Below are 16,540 nucleotides of genomic sequence, written 5' to 3'. Positions count from 1 at the left end.
ACAGTTCCTTAATGATTATTTGTACTCCAGCTTCAAAAGACAGGTCTCTAACTAATTTGTATCACATAAAGAGTTTTCCTCCTTTTAGAAATGAACATATACAAATGATTTTCAATACATGTACTGTCAAAAGATACACACACAGCTGAAATATTTATTAGTTGCAAACAAAGAATGTGCTACGTGAAGAAGTGTGCGGTGTCATAACTCTCACCTTGCTTTGGTGACTTTTGTGCCATGGGTGTGTTACATGCTGACTTTTTCGTTATGTGATTTGAATCTGTAACATCAAGAAATGCCAACCAGTTAATTCGTTGGCTAATGCAAACAGTCAGCTTTCATACTAACACAACTTCATGAGCATGAATTGCAAGAACACTGGTTTATCCTGAGTGACATGGCAGCACAAAGCTGCTCTTATTTGTGCTGTATATAAGAAAGGTACAGTACTGTTTCTACAAAAATATGTCCTTTAATTCATTCACTGCATTTGGAATTTGAACAATAACTGCCTGGAAAGTGCATACAAATGAGCTCTACACCAAAGTTGCGGAGCGGAGCCTTCCATCCATTCCCACTCTATTCCGGAGATTGGGAATCCCATTAATTCCACTCCCTTGAACTCCTTGGAATGGTGAGAGCTGAACCATTACCACTCCTGGAGTGGCTCAGCTGATCCATTCCACTCTTCCAATTCCATTAACTGAAATGCTTTCACTAATTGTTTACTACCTGCGTGGCTCATACCAAAAAACGTACTTGTGAATCCTTAACAACGTTACAAATAATGTTACATACTATATTTTTACGTACATAGTATTATTCTGTCACTTTAAAAAGCACAATGCATTCTGCAGGACAGTGTTCTTGTTTCACATTTATCATCATACTTTAATGAACCTCATTTTTCTTGTTCTCAGGCACTCTTTTGTGACCACCTGTTACCATGCCTCCTGGGTATTGATAGTGTGTGAGAAAACATGATGCGTGCATCAAATCATCATGCGATGAAGCAGGGGGCAACCGTTTATGACACTGTTTCTGGCCTCCATCCTTGTGCCATAAAACAAGCATTCTCTTGCTAAATCAAATCCTTCTTGGCAAATAAAAACCACTGTCTTTAACTGAAGTTAAAACCCTGTAATGCACAAAAGTTTCCAAGTCTTCAGAAGTGTAGAATGTTTAGAATACTATTTTGTCAGTAATTACTGTGACAGAGGCAGTCACCTATAAGTAGACACTGAAAGAGCCGGTATTCAGTAAAAACTGAGAAATTTAAGATATTGGCCAAGTCTAGTTAAGAGTAATAGGCAAATATAGCAGTTTTTTAGTCTCAATTAAACTGAATGTTTAGCGCTACATGACTATGTGTCCCTTCAATTCTAACTCCATTCCATGATCTTGAGCTTCATTTCATTTCCCTTCCATCTGCCTGATTGGTGCCATCATTCCATTCCTGTTCCATTCCATGGATTTGAAAATGGGCGATGATTATGGTGTCATTCTAACTTCATAGTTGCCACTCCAAAAGTAAGGTCTACACCCTGGTAGTCTGCACCATCTGGAGCACGAGTACTCTCCAAATCACCTAAAAACAGAAAAAAACTGGAAGTTTTGCCTGAAAGCGAAGCATTGAAAGTTGTAGAAAGGCTTAGGTTGCACTTGTGCGCCTCATACGGTGTTCTAACAATGTGGGGAGGTGACACGATATGATGCAGCCCGGTAGACAACTGTTCTTGCACAGCAAGGACAAGGAATGCTAGTGTGGAGAGGAACACTGGCAGTGGCATTACAGGTATAGCGCTTTAATGGTGCAAGAGGTAAGACTGACAGAGAGACGTCAGTGTTTGTCAGTTCCCAATGAAAAGATCAGATTTAGCTTGATGTTTACTATCTAGTCTCCGTTCCGCTCAGACAGTGTATGCACCATGGTGTAGTATGCACATGGCTCTTCAGCAGAATCCAGAATGCTCTGCTCCAGCTAAGCCTACTGAGCAGAGTTGATGGTGCAACCACTAAGCTTCCTTTGTATATGCAGCCAAACACGCTGCGCATCTCCGGAAGCCTAGCCATCCACGCGTAGGCTGGAAATGCGCCATTGATGCCAGAGCAGCACGATGGCACAGATGTGCCCAGAGTGTGCGTATATTTACTATTGCAATAAAACATGTTTATTGTTGACTGTGCAAGGAATGAACTAGGGTAAGAAGCTTGTGTGGCTCATTGGAAGAATAGTGCAGCAAGAACTACTGGGCAGGTAGAAAGCGAAAGCAGATGAAATAACATGTACAAGTACTTCATGAAAGAAAAAACTGTCATCCACCCCAATGTAGCACAAGACTAGTAAGGAAGCCTATACGGGTTTATGAGAAAGAGTTTCACAGTTCAAGAACATTCCGTCCTGGCTCAGGATTCAAACCCGGAACCAAAAATTTCTGGAGTGGCAGCTCCACTATCTGAGCTAACCAGGAGGATAGCAGAACACAGCGCGAGGGAGAATTATTTGAGAACTCGAAGCACACGGACACTAAATCTGGCAAATCAGTTCTGTGGAATCTTGCAAGGTGGAGGAAGGTTCGTGAAAGGAAAAGGTGTCATCCACTCAAATGTAGCACGAGATTACTAAGGCAACCCATACGGTTTTCTCAGACAGAAAGCTTCGCAGCTGAGCAATGGACGTGCACTCTGTGTGTGAAACAAAGATGAGAGTCAAAGTAGCTTCGGAAATGAGCCCCTTGCCAATGCAGTTGCGTTGAGCTACCAAAAGAAACAGTGGCAAAACAGCATAACAAAGCGAGGCATTCTTGTCGGCTCCGGTCATTCAACGACCCGCATGAAGTTGCTGTTGCCGCGTGCGGACCTGTCAACTAAGGGTAGCAACAACCAACGGAGAAAGGTGTCAGCCTCGCAAGGCGTGTTGACAGCACCAGTGGGAAAAATAAAGGAATGGGCAGCCTTCCATCATCGCACTTCCCGCCCAGGAAGAAGCAGTGGCCGGCATTCTACTTTGGAGAGAACTTGGGGACGCTTTTACTTTGTGGAGCGGTGAGTTCGAAGTCTGTGGCAGATTCATTTTCAAGTCGCAAATTATTTTCTTTTTAGGTATTCAAAATGCATCTGTCTATACACAGACACATGAAAGAGTAAATGCTTTTCTTGTCAAAAAGCACTGTTCATGCAGAAAGTGTGCCCGATGGAAGCACTGCGAATGCAAAGCATTCGCATTAGACAATGCAGTGAGCAGGCAGCTTCCTTAACTATTTTGTCATGCAGCAGAAATTGTGAACCTAATAAAAGATACTTCCGAAAGCTCGCGGTTCCGCACAACTTGACAAAACAGGACGCCGTTCAGAAATTGGCCTCTACATGTGAATTTTCAAGGACATACCAGGAGCGAATGCAAGGCCCAGGTGGCAAGACTGTTCAGAGCTACTAACACAAACAACAACAACAACATTATTATTATTATTATTATTATTATTATTATTATTATTATTATTATTATTATTATTATCAATAACAATAATACATAAATAAATGGCGCTCCCTTCTTGACCAGCGACAGCGTACAAGGAATATGCGTGCACGGTAGCTTCGCTCCAGTAAAAGCCCATACGTCCTGCAATGGCAGTTTGTGGATACACGGCTGCGCCATCTACATTTCGGGGGCCAACTTCTCGGTGGAAGAAATGTACATGTGTCTTTTGAAGCTTCTAGTGCCAAGTCGTCTGCTACGCCAGCTCACATTAGAGATGGGTCACTCAGGAGCGAGCCAGAACTTTTGAGGCTTTTAAAGAGTGAGTGAGTCACAGTTCAGTAAAAAAGAGTGGCGGTTCTTTTGGTGAGAGGAAGCTGGTTCTCCCTCGTTCATTGAGCCATGCCAAACCGTTTCATCAGAGCTGGGTCTTCTATTGGGTGCGGCATTCGCACGATCTATTAGCGGCGCAAGAAAGCAAAAGAATTGTGAGCCGTGGTTCAGTAAATGTGAGCAGCGGTTCTTTTGGAGAAAAAGCTGGTTCGCTCTCATTCAGTGAGCCGTGCAAAACCATTCCATCAGAGCTGGTCAGGTCTTCTGCTGGGTGTGACTTCCGCGCCTTCTATAAGCGATGCGAGAAAGCGACTATCCTCCTGTCCCCCACCCCTTTGCCTTCGGCTGTCTTTTGAGGCACTCTTTTTAAGGAATGAGCGAGCTGTGGTTCAGTAAAAGTAAGAGGTGGTTCTTTTGGAGAGAGGAAGCCAGTTCCCTCGTTCAGCAAGCCATGCCAAACTGTTCCGTCAGAGCCAGATCTTCTGCTGGGTTTCATTGTTTTGTTTTCTTGCCAATAAGTCGTGGCCGGCGTGGGCAGGCTCATGCTACTCGTACTTGCTTGCTGTATGCGGTGTGCGCGGCAGTCCTTGTGGTTTTGCATGTGCCCTATAGTGTGGCATCTGATGCAACCGAAGGGAGAAGTAAAGAGGTCTTAATTAGCAAAGGGTTGTACCATTCGTTTCCTGCTGCTGTTTGAATAATGTCTCATGACTCTCACAGATTGCACATTGTGCGCTGGTGCAACAACCTTCGAAAACTATGTGTTCTGTATCTTTCAAGACAACAATTGAATGTACAATTTATGTCCTGGTCTTTATTTGTGCTAATTAGTGTATTCATGAAAATGTCCTCCATGTCATCCACTTCTATGCATTTTCTGAGCCTGTATCATTAGCAGGTCAATAAAACGAGGCCAATGATCTGTTGTGTTGTAATATGACTTCATTTATTTTATTTATTTTTTTTTGTCCTGGCACAATGGCATGATTGTTAACGATGTTAGCGATGTTAGCGATGGCATGAGCGCTTTTGCTCAACAGAATAAAAAATGAAAGAAAATGATAGGTACGTGTGACAGAGAGGGGACGAGCCGGCATAAAAAGACGAGACAGGGCGGACGCATAACACAGGTTACAGGTTTAAGTGAACTGGTGAGCTGTTCAAATGAACCGGTTCATTTCAGTAAGCCGAGCCGTTCTGAGCCGCTCACTGAAGTGAACCGTTGTGGCCATCTCTAGCTCATATCACACGCGTACACAAAGCACACAACAGGGGCACAATCAGACATTTTCGTTCGTAACAGGACACATACAGTTGCTGCAGTGTCACAAAGCAGGCGGCCCGCAAAATTTATGAGAACGGGAGGGAGAGAGCAGCCAATCGGTAAGCGGCGAACTCCTCAGAAGTTGACGTGCCTAGTTCTTGTCTGCTTGGGTGCAAATAGGCTACAATACTAAATACTTCTTGCTTCTTACAGATAAAATTATTATATAAAAAGAAACATTTTTCTTTTCAAGCTTATACATGTTCTCAAATAGTAATACATATGACCACTAGTACATTCATTAGTATTAGTTTTTCTGCATGGTAGCTAGAGGGTGTCGCACAAAGCCAGAAAACAAAATTATAATAATAATAAGCAATGGAAACAGTGGCGCACTTTTCAATAGGCAACATGTCGTCGCACTGCAATATCCGATTAGGCCCCCGGGTCTCGGCACGTCAGAGGCAGCTGCTCAATGCACTGTTCGTTTAGAGAAATGAAAGCGACACCGGAATTTGAATATCGCACCTCCTACCACTCTGCTTCCTTCTCAAGCAATGCCAACTCAACAACTGAAGCTCCCATGGAGGAAGGAAAAGTATAGGAGGGAACATTACGTCACGCAGCCAGCTTTGGCAAGCAAATGCTCCATGAAGCACAGTGGTGGCCCAACACTCTTGCACCAGGATCGTGGAGAAAGAATCGAGATTTGCTGAGACGGTTGGTTCCCAGTAGCTATGCCAGTAGTTTTTATTCAGTGGGTGTTTGTTTGGCTGCGCTGCCATGGCTCTGACTGCAGAACGGGAACACTAAAACCAACCCCGCATTTCGACATACGATTGAGAAATTCAATTAGTTCAGTGAATTCCTTGCGTCACATGTATTGCCTGGGTATGGTTGGTTCGAAAATCTTTTTTCAGAAATGACGTCCGATGGCGGATATGCTGCGACACGGGCTCCTTAACGCTATCGAGCTTAAATGTATAACTCAAATGTGAAAATCGCCCGCCGCTCTGTTGTGGCTTAGCGGTGCCAGTCGGAGCAGAGCAGACCGTAAAGATGCTCAGCTAAACAATCTACAAGCTGCCTGAGAGGAGCATGCTGCACAGCACATTGGCTAGTATTAGCATCAGAAAGGATTGGATTGGATGCAAAAGCAAGCTCGCTGGCTATCCCGTGGCATTCCTCAAGACGGCAGTTCATTTTCCACTGGATAAAATCAAGTGGTAACGCATTACCAGTGCACGTCTAGATACTTCACCGACAAATAAGTTGTATATATTGGTTTTACTTTGTAAGAGTGTTCAATTGGCGTTTTTTTTTCTTTTCATTACCCTGACTTTGGCCAGAGGGCGCTGCAACAACGAAAGGTCCGCCCCGCTGCGCTAAACGTATAACGAAAACGTGAAAATCGTCCGTCGCTGCGCTGTGGCTTAGCGGGGCAACTCAGGGCGGAGCGGACCGTCAAGACGCTCAAGCTGTCGCCGCGCGGCCAGCGGACCTGCAAGAGAGCACGAAAACAGCCCGCTAGCAAGTGGGAAAGGAGGGCTTCGCGGCAAGCCTCCTCCTCCCGGCTGCGCACCCTCCCCTCTATCTTCAGACCTCATCCGTGACGTCATGGAGGCATAGTTTTGTTTGTTAATTATTTCCAGTTGGATATTCGGCATGGTAGCGGCGCTGCCGCTGCGTATCGGCTAGTATCGGCATGGAACCGAGTGTGCCAGGGGAGGTATAGGGAGTTTCCGCACCCTCGCTCCTACGGGCAAACTACGGGCTGCCTAAGGAAGCAAACAGACTGCGACTTGACATTTTCCTATTCTAATGACATTGTCTGTACCTTTCAGACGTTTCCATTGGTGACGTATTGGAAGTATAATTTTCATCAGCTAGTGTTTTGCCCCGCGAGATGTAGCCGTGCTTCAATCGCACGACTGTAACTGATGTAACTGATTTCAGCCTTGCCTTCGCGACCATGTGAATTCACCTTGCAGCATATGTCCAGAAAAGTTGTCTGGATCACGTGCGGCCGTCGCAATAGACATTACGTATGCCAAGCAGGAGCCACAGCCCTAGTCAGCCAGAGCAGGAATAGGAACGAGCGTGTTTTGAAACCACACAACGGGCCACCCACGCTAACGCGCCTCTCTCGCTAACCAGCCACGCAGTTTACGCCTGCGCCGTGTGAGTCAGAGCAGCTCCGCGAGACGGACCCGGGGTGAGACGGCACATCCCGCCCCCCAACAGAGGGCGTAGAATGATTTATTAGGGAGCGGACAAAGGCAGAATAAAACAGTCGGCCGTGCCGCACACAACCGTTAACGGAAGGGAAAGATCTAACATACATACTTTTCACTGAAGATACAAATACCAACGCGAAGTAAAAAAAAAAAAAAATAGAGAGAGAGAGAGAGTGAGAGAGAAACAGGAAAGCCGGGAGAACTAGACATACCACGCGGGTACCCAGGATTTCTTTTCGGTGAAGAGGGGGCCAACCCAAGGTAACTTTTCTATGCAAATGAGGGAGGGGGGGGGGGAGGCACCTTTACTAGTACAAATGTGAAAAATGCCTACCTTCGCAATAAAGATGCGTAAACCCGCAAAAGAGAAATGAAAAAGGTGTATCTCACAGGTACGTCTATGAGATACACCTCTCCTTTACTTGGCAAACAAGGAACCACATCAAATGGACTCTCGCATGAAAGAAGCACAGGAAGAACACTGCCAAGAACAACAAGCGAAAGCCTAAAATAAAGATTTCTAGTAACGCTATTTTTTTTAATTAGCTCTGGAAAAATTAGAGAAATATATATTTGCAAGACAATCACAGTTCATTTGGATGCCTCGTTTACTGCTCTACCGAGTGCCAAAACCGACTCGTATTGTTACTGGGAAGTTGCGTAACGATGCGTGGTCACCAGCCCCGTACAACAGCGTAGAGCGCAGGACGCTGCGTTTCTAGACGTACAGCGCCCGCCGCGGAATGTGTGAAAAAATTGGATGGGGCTTAGCTAAGGTTAAGCCTGGATATCTCGAAGCGAAAAGGTTCGGTGATGCTTATGGTTTAGCTTATGGTTATACTTTATGAGTTAGCCTATGGTTATGCTTACGGTTTCACTTATGGATATGCTTTGGTTAGCTTATGGTTATGCTATACGTGTGCCTTGTGTAGTTATGCAAATTGCTTATCAATGATATATACCGTAAGTTATGCAGGATTATTAAACTTCTTTATTCATCAGTGTTGGGCACATTGTCTTGCGATTTCTGTACAGCCATAAACACAGCTCTCTATATCGGTAGTGTCACTCTCTTCTCCTTCCATGTTGAATGCGCACGCCTATTCTATGGCAACAGTCGGCCTCCGCGATAAACACGCGGCGAACGTCAAACGACGACGCATAGCGCGCGGCAGTGGCCACCTGCGAAGACTCCGAACACGCTTACGGAGCCAATTCCGCCATACGCCGGCTCGCGCGAAGCGCGGCGTTGACTGGCGTAGTGAAGCTTTTCGCTTCAAAGCACCCGCACTAGCACAGAAGAGAAGTGGCTACACCAGACTGGTAACTGTAGAAGCGTCATTCAAAACACACGGAATTATTCTCCACTTGCGGCGGCGTTTTCCCTACTTTTTTATTAAATAAAAAGCCATAAATATTTTCACAAACAACGGTTAAATTTGTTAATTTGCGCTTTTCCTTCCTGTTTGGCTGTTGCCTTGGCTTTCTCTCTTAGTAGATCGCTTAATTTCTCAACTCCTTGCGACTCTCGTTTCCAGTTGCCAATCTTGCACGAGAAGTGCTGTACAATTAGGGAAAAGCCAGACGAGGTAACGGGTGACAGACATGTTGCTTATGGGTTTAACGATTATTGCAGTCTCTGATGATGGACGCTGTTTCGCATTATTCTAATTTGTGGGTATATGGTTCCTACGATCTGCCAGCGTCGCGGCGAGCCGCCACTCGAGGAAATAATGAAGCAACTGGCGTTTTCTCCGGCTGTAACTCGTTCCTCAAGCATATAGACCAGCAGACTACGAACCGAATTCCTTTCCTGGTCCCTGGATCAGTCTAAACAAAGAAGGTTGAACTAACGAAGCAACAGCGATGCGCGTTATCATTGATAAGATGGTAACGACTGAACTCACCTCGAGTTAATCGCGCGCGCACCGAATTGCGGAGAAAACTGGCCTTCACACCCCAGGAGATGCCGATAACTACCGCCATGCAAAATGATTGAAAAAATTGACAACCATTCCACTCTGCGAAGATGGAACGGCAGCGAAAGCTGACGACAGTCAAAGCTCTCAAACGAAAAGCGAACTGCTTCAGACCCCAAGATACTGCCATGGCGGGCCGACCCGCGGCGGAGGTGAAGCAGGCGTTCAGCGCTACGTATACGTGGGTCCATCCCGAGGATCCCGAAGGGCGCGTTACAGGTTCCCGAGCCCACAGGGGTATGCGCCATTGAGCTTGGACCCTTTCTGCACTATCAGTAGGTTTGACCCACATGATTTTTTTCTGTTGACGTCGGTAAAAAACTACGGAAGGTTAGTCATACACAGCTTTCGCCGTAAAAGGCAGCAAAATGTCGACCACTGAATAGATTTATTTGTCGGCGCTTTAGGCATGCGTGTGACAAGTGGTGACGGGGGGGCACCCCCGGGCCCCCGCGTACCTGAGGCACAGGGAACAGCCGAGGAAGAGAACTGCCACTCGGGACGGACAAGGCGTCTTCGCAGAAGGGCTCCAATCGTGACGCAGTGCCAGACGTTCAGTGCATCAGAAACAAAAATTGTCAAACAGCGTCGTTCTTCACGGTTGTTATCAGCCACGACTTTGATCTGAATCAACAAAGCTACTAAGACTGCAGTTAGCTGATGGTACAGTAGCGATGGGACCTTGCACATTCTTGCTTCGGAGGCCATTCTTCAACAGCGTTCACTGAATGCTATATAGTAACGACGCTTTCGCTATAAGTTACCAGATTTTGTATGCTTGGCGCGTCACAGCCTGCACGGCTGATGCGCCATAAGAATCCCAAATCATCATCAACATCATTTGTAACTCTAGAGGGATAAGCTCTGCATTCGGATGACGCACCCAAGGTGGATGGAGACCCATATCGCCCATTGGAGCGTTTGCTCCCTTGACAAAACCTCGCTCTGCGCGCATAACGAAACGAAAAGATTAACGAAAGACTTATTTTCGAAGAAGCGGAGAGCTACGCCACTTACTGGCAGCGCACCACGTAACCATGGTGCCACAACAACCGCCCTGTTCAAAGCAGAACATATGCGCCCTCGCGAAGAGGTCACAGTATTGATGCATGACGCGTGTCGTGATGCACTCAGCTGATCCAGCCAGCCCACACTGCAACGTTTAATATAGGCCTACATTATGACACGACGAGAGCGCACGTATCCACACCCCAGCTTTCACTGGCGCATTCCTCCACAGCGAGCGCAACGGGAAGTGCTGGCGCACCGAGCGACAAGCTCGGATCTTCGTCAAGGTCACCGCCGTCGAGCCGCAAGCGCGCCGCATACCGGGCGATTATTCACGCCAACGCGAGCGTAGCGCGGGCCTCGCATACGCTCACGCCCGGCAGGAGGCACGGGGCGACACGAAAGAGCCGTCGTCGACGGGCCCAGGAAGGAAGAGACGAGTTTGGCTCCACGGCGACCCCTTTTCGTTCAGAGCATTAAACTTCAGCCGATGGTACCACTGTCCCGTGATGCAACTCGGCGACACCAGGACAGGGAAGCCTACTCCGTACACGCAGAATCTGCTGCTAGCGAAGCTGGGACACGACGACTAGAGAGACACGCAGGTCAGGCGGGTTGTCCAAGCTGCAAAAACTTCAACTCCACAATTTCCAGCGACATTTTGTCCCATTGAAGTGACTGCGGGACAGAAGCTTGTTGCGGCACTGCCAGCAGACAGAACACATTAAATGCCTAACCAGAAGGGCATTCTGGCGGCAAGCGCGCGCTCGCTTGGCTCCATAGAGGTAAGTTAGGCACACTATAGTAGGATAAAACTTTAAGAAGAACAGCAGTTGGCAACCAAGGCACACGGACCGCGCGGCTGGGTTACTCCGCTAGCCAATCACAGAAGCAAACAGTCATCATCATGCGACGTTTTCAAAATGGCGTCGTACTTGATATCTCTGGAGCGTCTACTGTTCTTGGAGAGCCTTTTCATCGGCGGAAGCAATGAGGTGTGCAACAGACATAGACAAAGTGTATGGAGTCTGAGCATATCGCTCTTCAAAAGTCCGCGGTAAATTTCATTTCACTGCTGAGCCCATTTTACTCATGAAACTTGAATGCCAACTGAAGTGAAACTTGACAGTAAATAGTTGCAGCGAAGCAAGTATTTAATTTCAGTCGAATAATGAATTAGGCTTTCACCGTTCTACTGTAATAGACGACTGAAAACGTATAAAATCACGCGCTTATAATTTTACTTTTGTGGTAACCGTCTTATTTAGGTAACAGGGAAAGCTTGAAGTACGACCTATTTGCAGCCTCGCGGAGGAACAGTGGCTGGCGGTTATAAGGGCGTGGGCGGCGCTTCACTGCAGACTTGAGTTGTATCCGACTATAGAGCAACGGTGAAAAAAAAAAAAAATTCCATTTCGCACGAAACCATGGTATAACATCGCTTTCGGTGACAACTACCGCGTTTCCTCAAATGTTCCATAACAATACCGCGCGGTGCACACAATGCAATCTACATGCGAATAAAGTCTTCGGGGACCAGTGGCGTAGCAACAGGGGGGGCCGGGGGGCCGTGGGCCCCGGGTGCAAGGGGCCAGTGAAGGGGGGGGGGGGGTCATATACGTGTGAAGACACCCCTCTTTCCGCCGGCTACACCCGGGGAGGGGGGTGACAGAAGACCTATGGGCCCCGGGTGCGAGACGACCTAGCTACGCCACTGTCGGGGACGGTATCCAGAACTTTCCGAATGCAACGAATGACCGTCAGCTACGCGCATATCGAATACGACTAATAGGGCAGTGCCCTCAACGCGCACGCAGACGTCGGTGCCGTCTCGTGCAAACACGTACGGCAGCAAACGCGCACACAAACGAGCGCAGTTGTGCGCGGCAAGATTACGGCGATGGATTCGCCAGATGAGGAACCTGCACAAGCGACGTGTTAAAGTGCGACATTTCAGCTATGGAAAAAAAAAAAACATAACGTGCAAGAGGAAAGAAGTCGACAAGCCCACGCCTCGCAGCCGCACTGGCGTGGATTGAGTTTGAACACTTATGAACTGAATAGCAAATGTGTATTTCCATTCTGCCTCCATCGAAATTTCGGTGCTACGACCGGTAATCCGAACAGGAGCAGAACAGTGGGACGCCATCAGTCGGGCCTCTGCGCGGCGGCGCAACGTTCTCCAATTCGGTCGCCAGCTCCACAATCCTTGGAGAACTCGCGCTATGCCAGCAAGCGGGGTCAAAGCCTCGTTCGTTCTCGCCACGGAGGCCGGCGGAAGCGACAGGACCGGGAGAGGAGAAACATTCAGACGCCGGCGGAGACGTCCTTGCCCGCCGAGAACGGCGCCGCGCGACGCCGCTATTCCGGAAGGAGGGGGGGGGGGGGGGGCGAGCGAAGACGCGGCGGCCAGCATGGCGGCGAAAATTGGTTCCGGTCGGCCCTCCACCGGCACAGGCAGATGGAGTGCAGCGGCCTGCGCTGCCTTCGATAGAAGGGCACCCTGCGGCGGGATGGCTCTTCGACTGCACGTCGCACGGGGCTGGGGTGGCTGGCGGGAAGCGAGCTTCGTCTGCACAAACGACTCGCCACGGACACAAGATTGTTTCCACTGGTGGCGCAGTTTCGCCGGCGCCACAAAAATAAAAAGCTGCGCATAGTGGCAACTGCCATTCCCCCGTTTCAAAGGGGACGCTCCTACCTTCCATCCACGCTCGACGGTGTACGACGAATCGCCCATTCAGACAAACATACAATTATTCATTGCTGTTTCGTTCATCAGCGCGACAGCGAGCTTGGCAACCACGGCACTAAATGTAGCGTGCTCTCTGCCTTAACACTTTGCAAGCTTTCGAGAGGCCCGTACAAAGAATGCGAAGCAAGGAAGGCGCATCGTCTGGCGGCCCTCTTTTCCTATCATTCGCATATATAGTGTTCCTGCATATGGCCACACTACTCGCAGATTCACGTCATGGACAAGGCTGCGAACAGGATGGTCGACGGGGCACAGACAGAAATGGCGGCTGCGATCGCTGCACTTCTTATATAATCGCGAAGCGACGGAACACCGTCGATCAGGCACGCTCAGAGCCGTGCGCGCGGCGTGGATGGCGCACGCCGCAACTTGTGCGCTCGGAAGAAGCGGGGCCTCCTGCGGAATGCCTGGCAACCCGAGTCTGCCATCGAGCGCTGTCCCTCCCAGGGCTTTGAAGCAACGAACGCTTTGCGCGGCTTCAGGCATTCGGCTCGGCGATAGGTGCGTCCTGGCAGTGGTGACTTGAAAAAAAAAAAAAAAAAAGAAAGCTTTTGGCAAAGGCTGCACACGTGAGGCGAAATAAGTAGATAATAGGGCGAGATGTCTCTATACAGAAAGCCGAGTACAATTAAGGTTCGGAATGAGCCCCGATTCGGCAAAGGCACAAGTCACACAAAGGTAGCCTACGGCGTCGACACGTGCCATTCGATCCTTCGTGCGCCGTCCAGCGAGCTCCCCGACACGTGATGCCTGGAAAAGGAGCACGCATCTCCACTGCCCACCAGCAGGAGAGGGGGCGCAGAAGAGACGTCCGCCTCGCCTGCCCCCCCCCCCCCCCCCCCCACGGTGAGCTTTTACGTTTCTCACGCATACACGCACGTGACGTCATTACAGCACCTGAAGGACTCCTGCGGAGAACAAACGGCAGCACAGCAGGCGTTCGGTGCCGCCTGTGTCGACTTTATGCCGCAGGGACCACTACGATACGAGGCGAGTGCCACACTGAAATATGCTGCACCAACTGAAACGATCGAGGGACCGGACAGAAGCACGGCTTCTTGACGTCTGCAGAGCCGAGCGCAACAAAGTTCGTCAGCATCGGCTGTGCGCTGCGTTCTGGCGCCAAATCGGCCTTCATTAATTTCAGGAGCAACTCCCGACCAGGATGGCCGCATGCGACGGGCCCACTTGCTCACCCGTCCGCCAAGAGAGAGACGGGCACGTGTCTCAGCCGGCGCGAGGTCGCACGGCCTCACAACCGGTCGATGGCAGCTGACGGCGCGTAGGAAAAAAAAGCAGCCGCTGCTCCTGCAGAGAAGCTGTTGCGTACTCCAGGGTAGCGTACCGTACTGCTGCCGAGAAGTAGCGACGCCTGTCTATCGAAGCTCGACCGACATTACTTATTGGTTAGCGTGGCGTTGTCGGCGGGCTGCAGGCATCCGGCAGACCATGGCGACCGAGCAAGGGCGAGACGATTTGCTAGTGCGAAACTTGCACTGTTTATTCAAAGGTAGTTGAAAGAAAATAAGAAGAGCATGAAGTATGAAGTATCTCAAAAGTACATTTCGGAGCCCCTTAGATAGGCTCTCTACAAGTGTGGGCGGGATCTTGCTTCCGTCGATGACACGTGACAGGCACAGAGAGAGGGCCCCTCCTCCTGCATCACCGAGCACAGGAAGGAGAAGTCGATCCTCTTTTCGACGAATCAGGGAGAAGGTAGCGGGAACGACCTGTCACCCGTGGGCTCCGGCCTAGTAGAAGGTAGCGGAAACGACCTGTCACCCGTGGGCTCCGGCCTAGTAGAAGGTAGGGTGAATGACCTGTCACCCGTGGGCTCCGGCCTAGTAGAAGGTAGGGTGAATGACCTGTCACCCGTGGGCTCCGGCCTAGTAGAAGGTAGCGGGAACGACCTGTCACCCGTGGGCTCCGACCTAGTAGAAGGTAGCGGGAACGACCTGTCACCCGTGGGCTCCGGCCTAGTAGAAGGTAGGGTGAATGACCTGTCACCCGTGGGATCCGGCCTAGTAGAAGGTAGGGGGAACGACCTGTCGCCCGTGGGTTCCGGCCAAGTAGTGGGTAGCGGGAACGACCTGTCGTCCGTGGGCTCCGACCAAGTGCAGAGGATGACGCATCGCCCGTGGTGTCCGACGCCAACTCTAACAAAGCGCGCACCGTTGGAGAGTGTCTGCGCCCATAACGTCCCAGGAGGGCACGCACCTTCTGCAAATTTCTTTTCACCGCCACAGAATATAGAGACGATGAACAGCACTGCCGAAAATCGAGTTAAAAGGAACACGAAGACGTAGCTTCGCCAAAACATGGCTCGGACGAAACTTTCCGTTGGACCACGGCGCTATCCGCAAACGTTAGGCCTCCCGATATTTGCCGCATCGCTTCGTAATAAACAACCGCGTTTAGGACGCAAATGGACCTTCCGAATGAACCGCACGAGCATTAAATGTTACGGGCACCGGACAAACAGCACGCTCGAATGTCATCGTCACAATGGCAGACAATATTTCCTCTGTCTAGCGAACATTTTTCGAAAGCGCCGAGGTGCTTGCGCCGTAACAAAGGGTCGAAAGCTGGCGTCCCATTTTAACGACCGGCGGAGCCCATTCACGGTGAACTCCTCGCCTCCCTTCTCGGAAGAGCTTCGCTGAGCCGCAGCCGTCGTTTAATACCTGTGTCACACGGGCACACTTGGAAGGCCTTCCAGTCGACGGCCTTCGAAACGCCACAGCTCTATCGACTCAAAGGAGTTGTCACGCTGCTGCACGGCACTTTTGAAAGGCCGCCGAGTGGTTCAGGTGTTTCTCGCAAAATTGTGTGGCGCTGCGGATCTTTATTTTCGTTTTCATGTCACGATAAGTTAAACAACATTAAAACTACTTAAAAGCACTATAATTTTTATCATGTTTGTTTATACATTTAAAAAAATTGTTTATAAATTTCCATACATATATGTTTAGTTTTTAAGTTTTTGAGTAGCGAAACTGCGGCAACGTTTGCGTCGCTGCACGTCGCTGTTGTGGAGGGTACGTGCAGTTCGCACATATCAAGTGGCAAAAATACTTTATTGAATAATTAATAACACTCCTACATAGTATTTTAGAGCATTTTGGTTTGATCTGTTCTTTTTAACCGTGAGTACGAGCACCCTGTGAACGAGAGGGCATGTTCGCGTTGTTTCCGTTTCCGTTGCACAAAGGCCATCTAGATTTCCATAGAGTTGTAAGGTGCTCCGTTGACTCGATAGTCTATTGACTCGGCGGGCTTCGAAACCGTCCGTGTAGCAGCTCAAACTTGACCTTTGAGTCAACTGACTATCGGTTGGAAGGCCTTCCAAACGCCCGTGTGACACGGGTATTACAAGATTATGCATACTTTCTTGTGCTGTCATAAAGCGAAGTTCCAGCAGTCTACTTGCTTCTCGTCCTTTACAGCTGTTTCTTGTCACGCCTGCGCCATGTTCTAAATCTGGCGCTG

The 16,540-nt window shown here is 49.1% G+C and overlaps 1 protein-coding gene across 17 annotated transcripts in view; it reads right to left on the bottom strand.

Moving 5' to 3' along the window:
• Nucleotides 1-16,540, bottom strand: part of LOC142585972 (uncharacterized) — a 148,879-nt gene that overhangs the window by 87,439 nt on the left and 44,900 nt on the right. For all 17 annotated transcript variants that reach the window (XM_075697125.1, XM_075697136.1, XM_075697140.1 and 14 more), the window contains exon 2: nt 215-280. In XM_075697125.1, coding sequence (XP_075553240.1) covers nt 215-280 — 66 coding nt within the window. The remainder of the gene's footprint in view (nt 1-214; nt 281-16,540) is intronic.

The sequence above is a fragment of the Dermacentor variabilis genome, chromosome 6 (genome assembly GCF_050947875.1).
Source record: "Dermacentor variabilis isolate Ectoservices chromosome 6, ASM5094787v1, whole genome shotgun sequence".
In the NCBI taxonomy this organism is placed as follows: domain Eukaryota; kingdom Metazoa; phylum Arthropoda; class Arachnida; order Ixodida; family Ixodidae; genus Dermacentor; species Dermacentor variabilis.
Note: the sequence above shows the minus strand (reverse complement) of the source record. Positions and strands in the feature narration are given on the sequence as shown.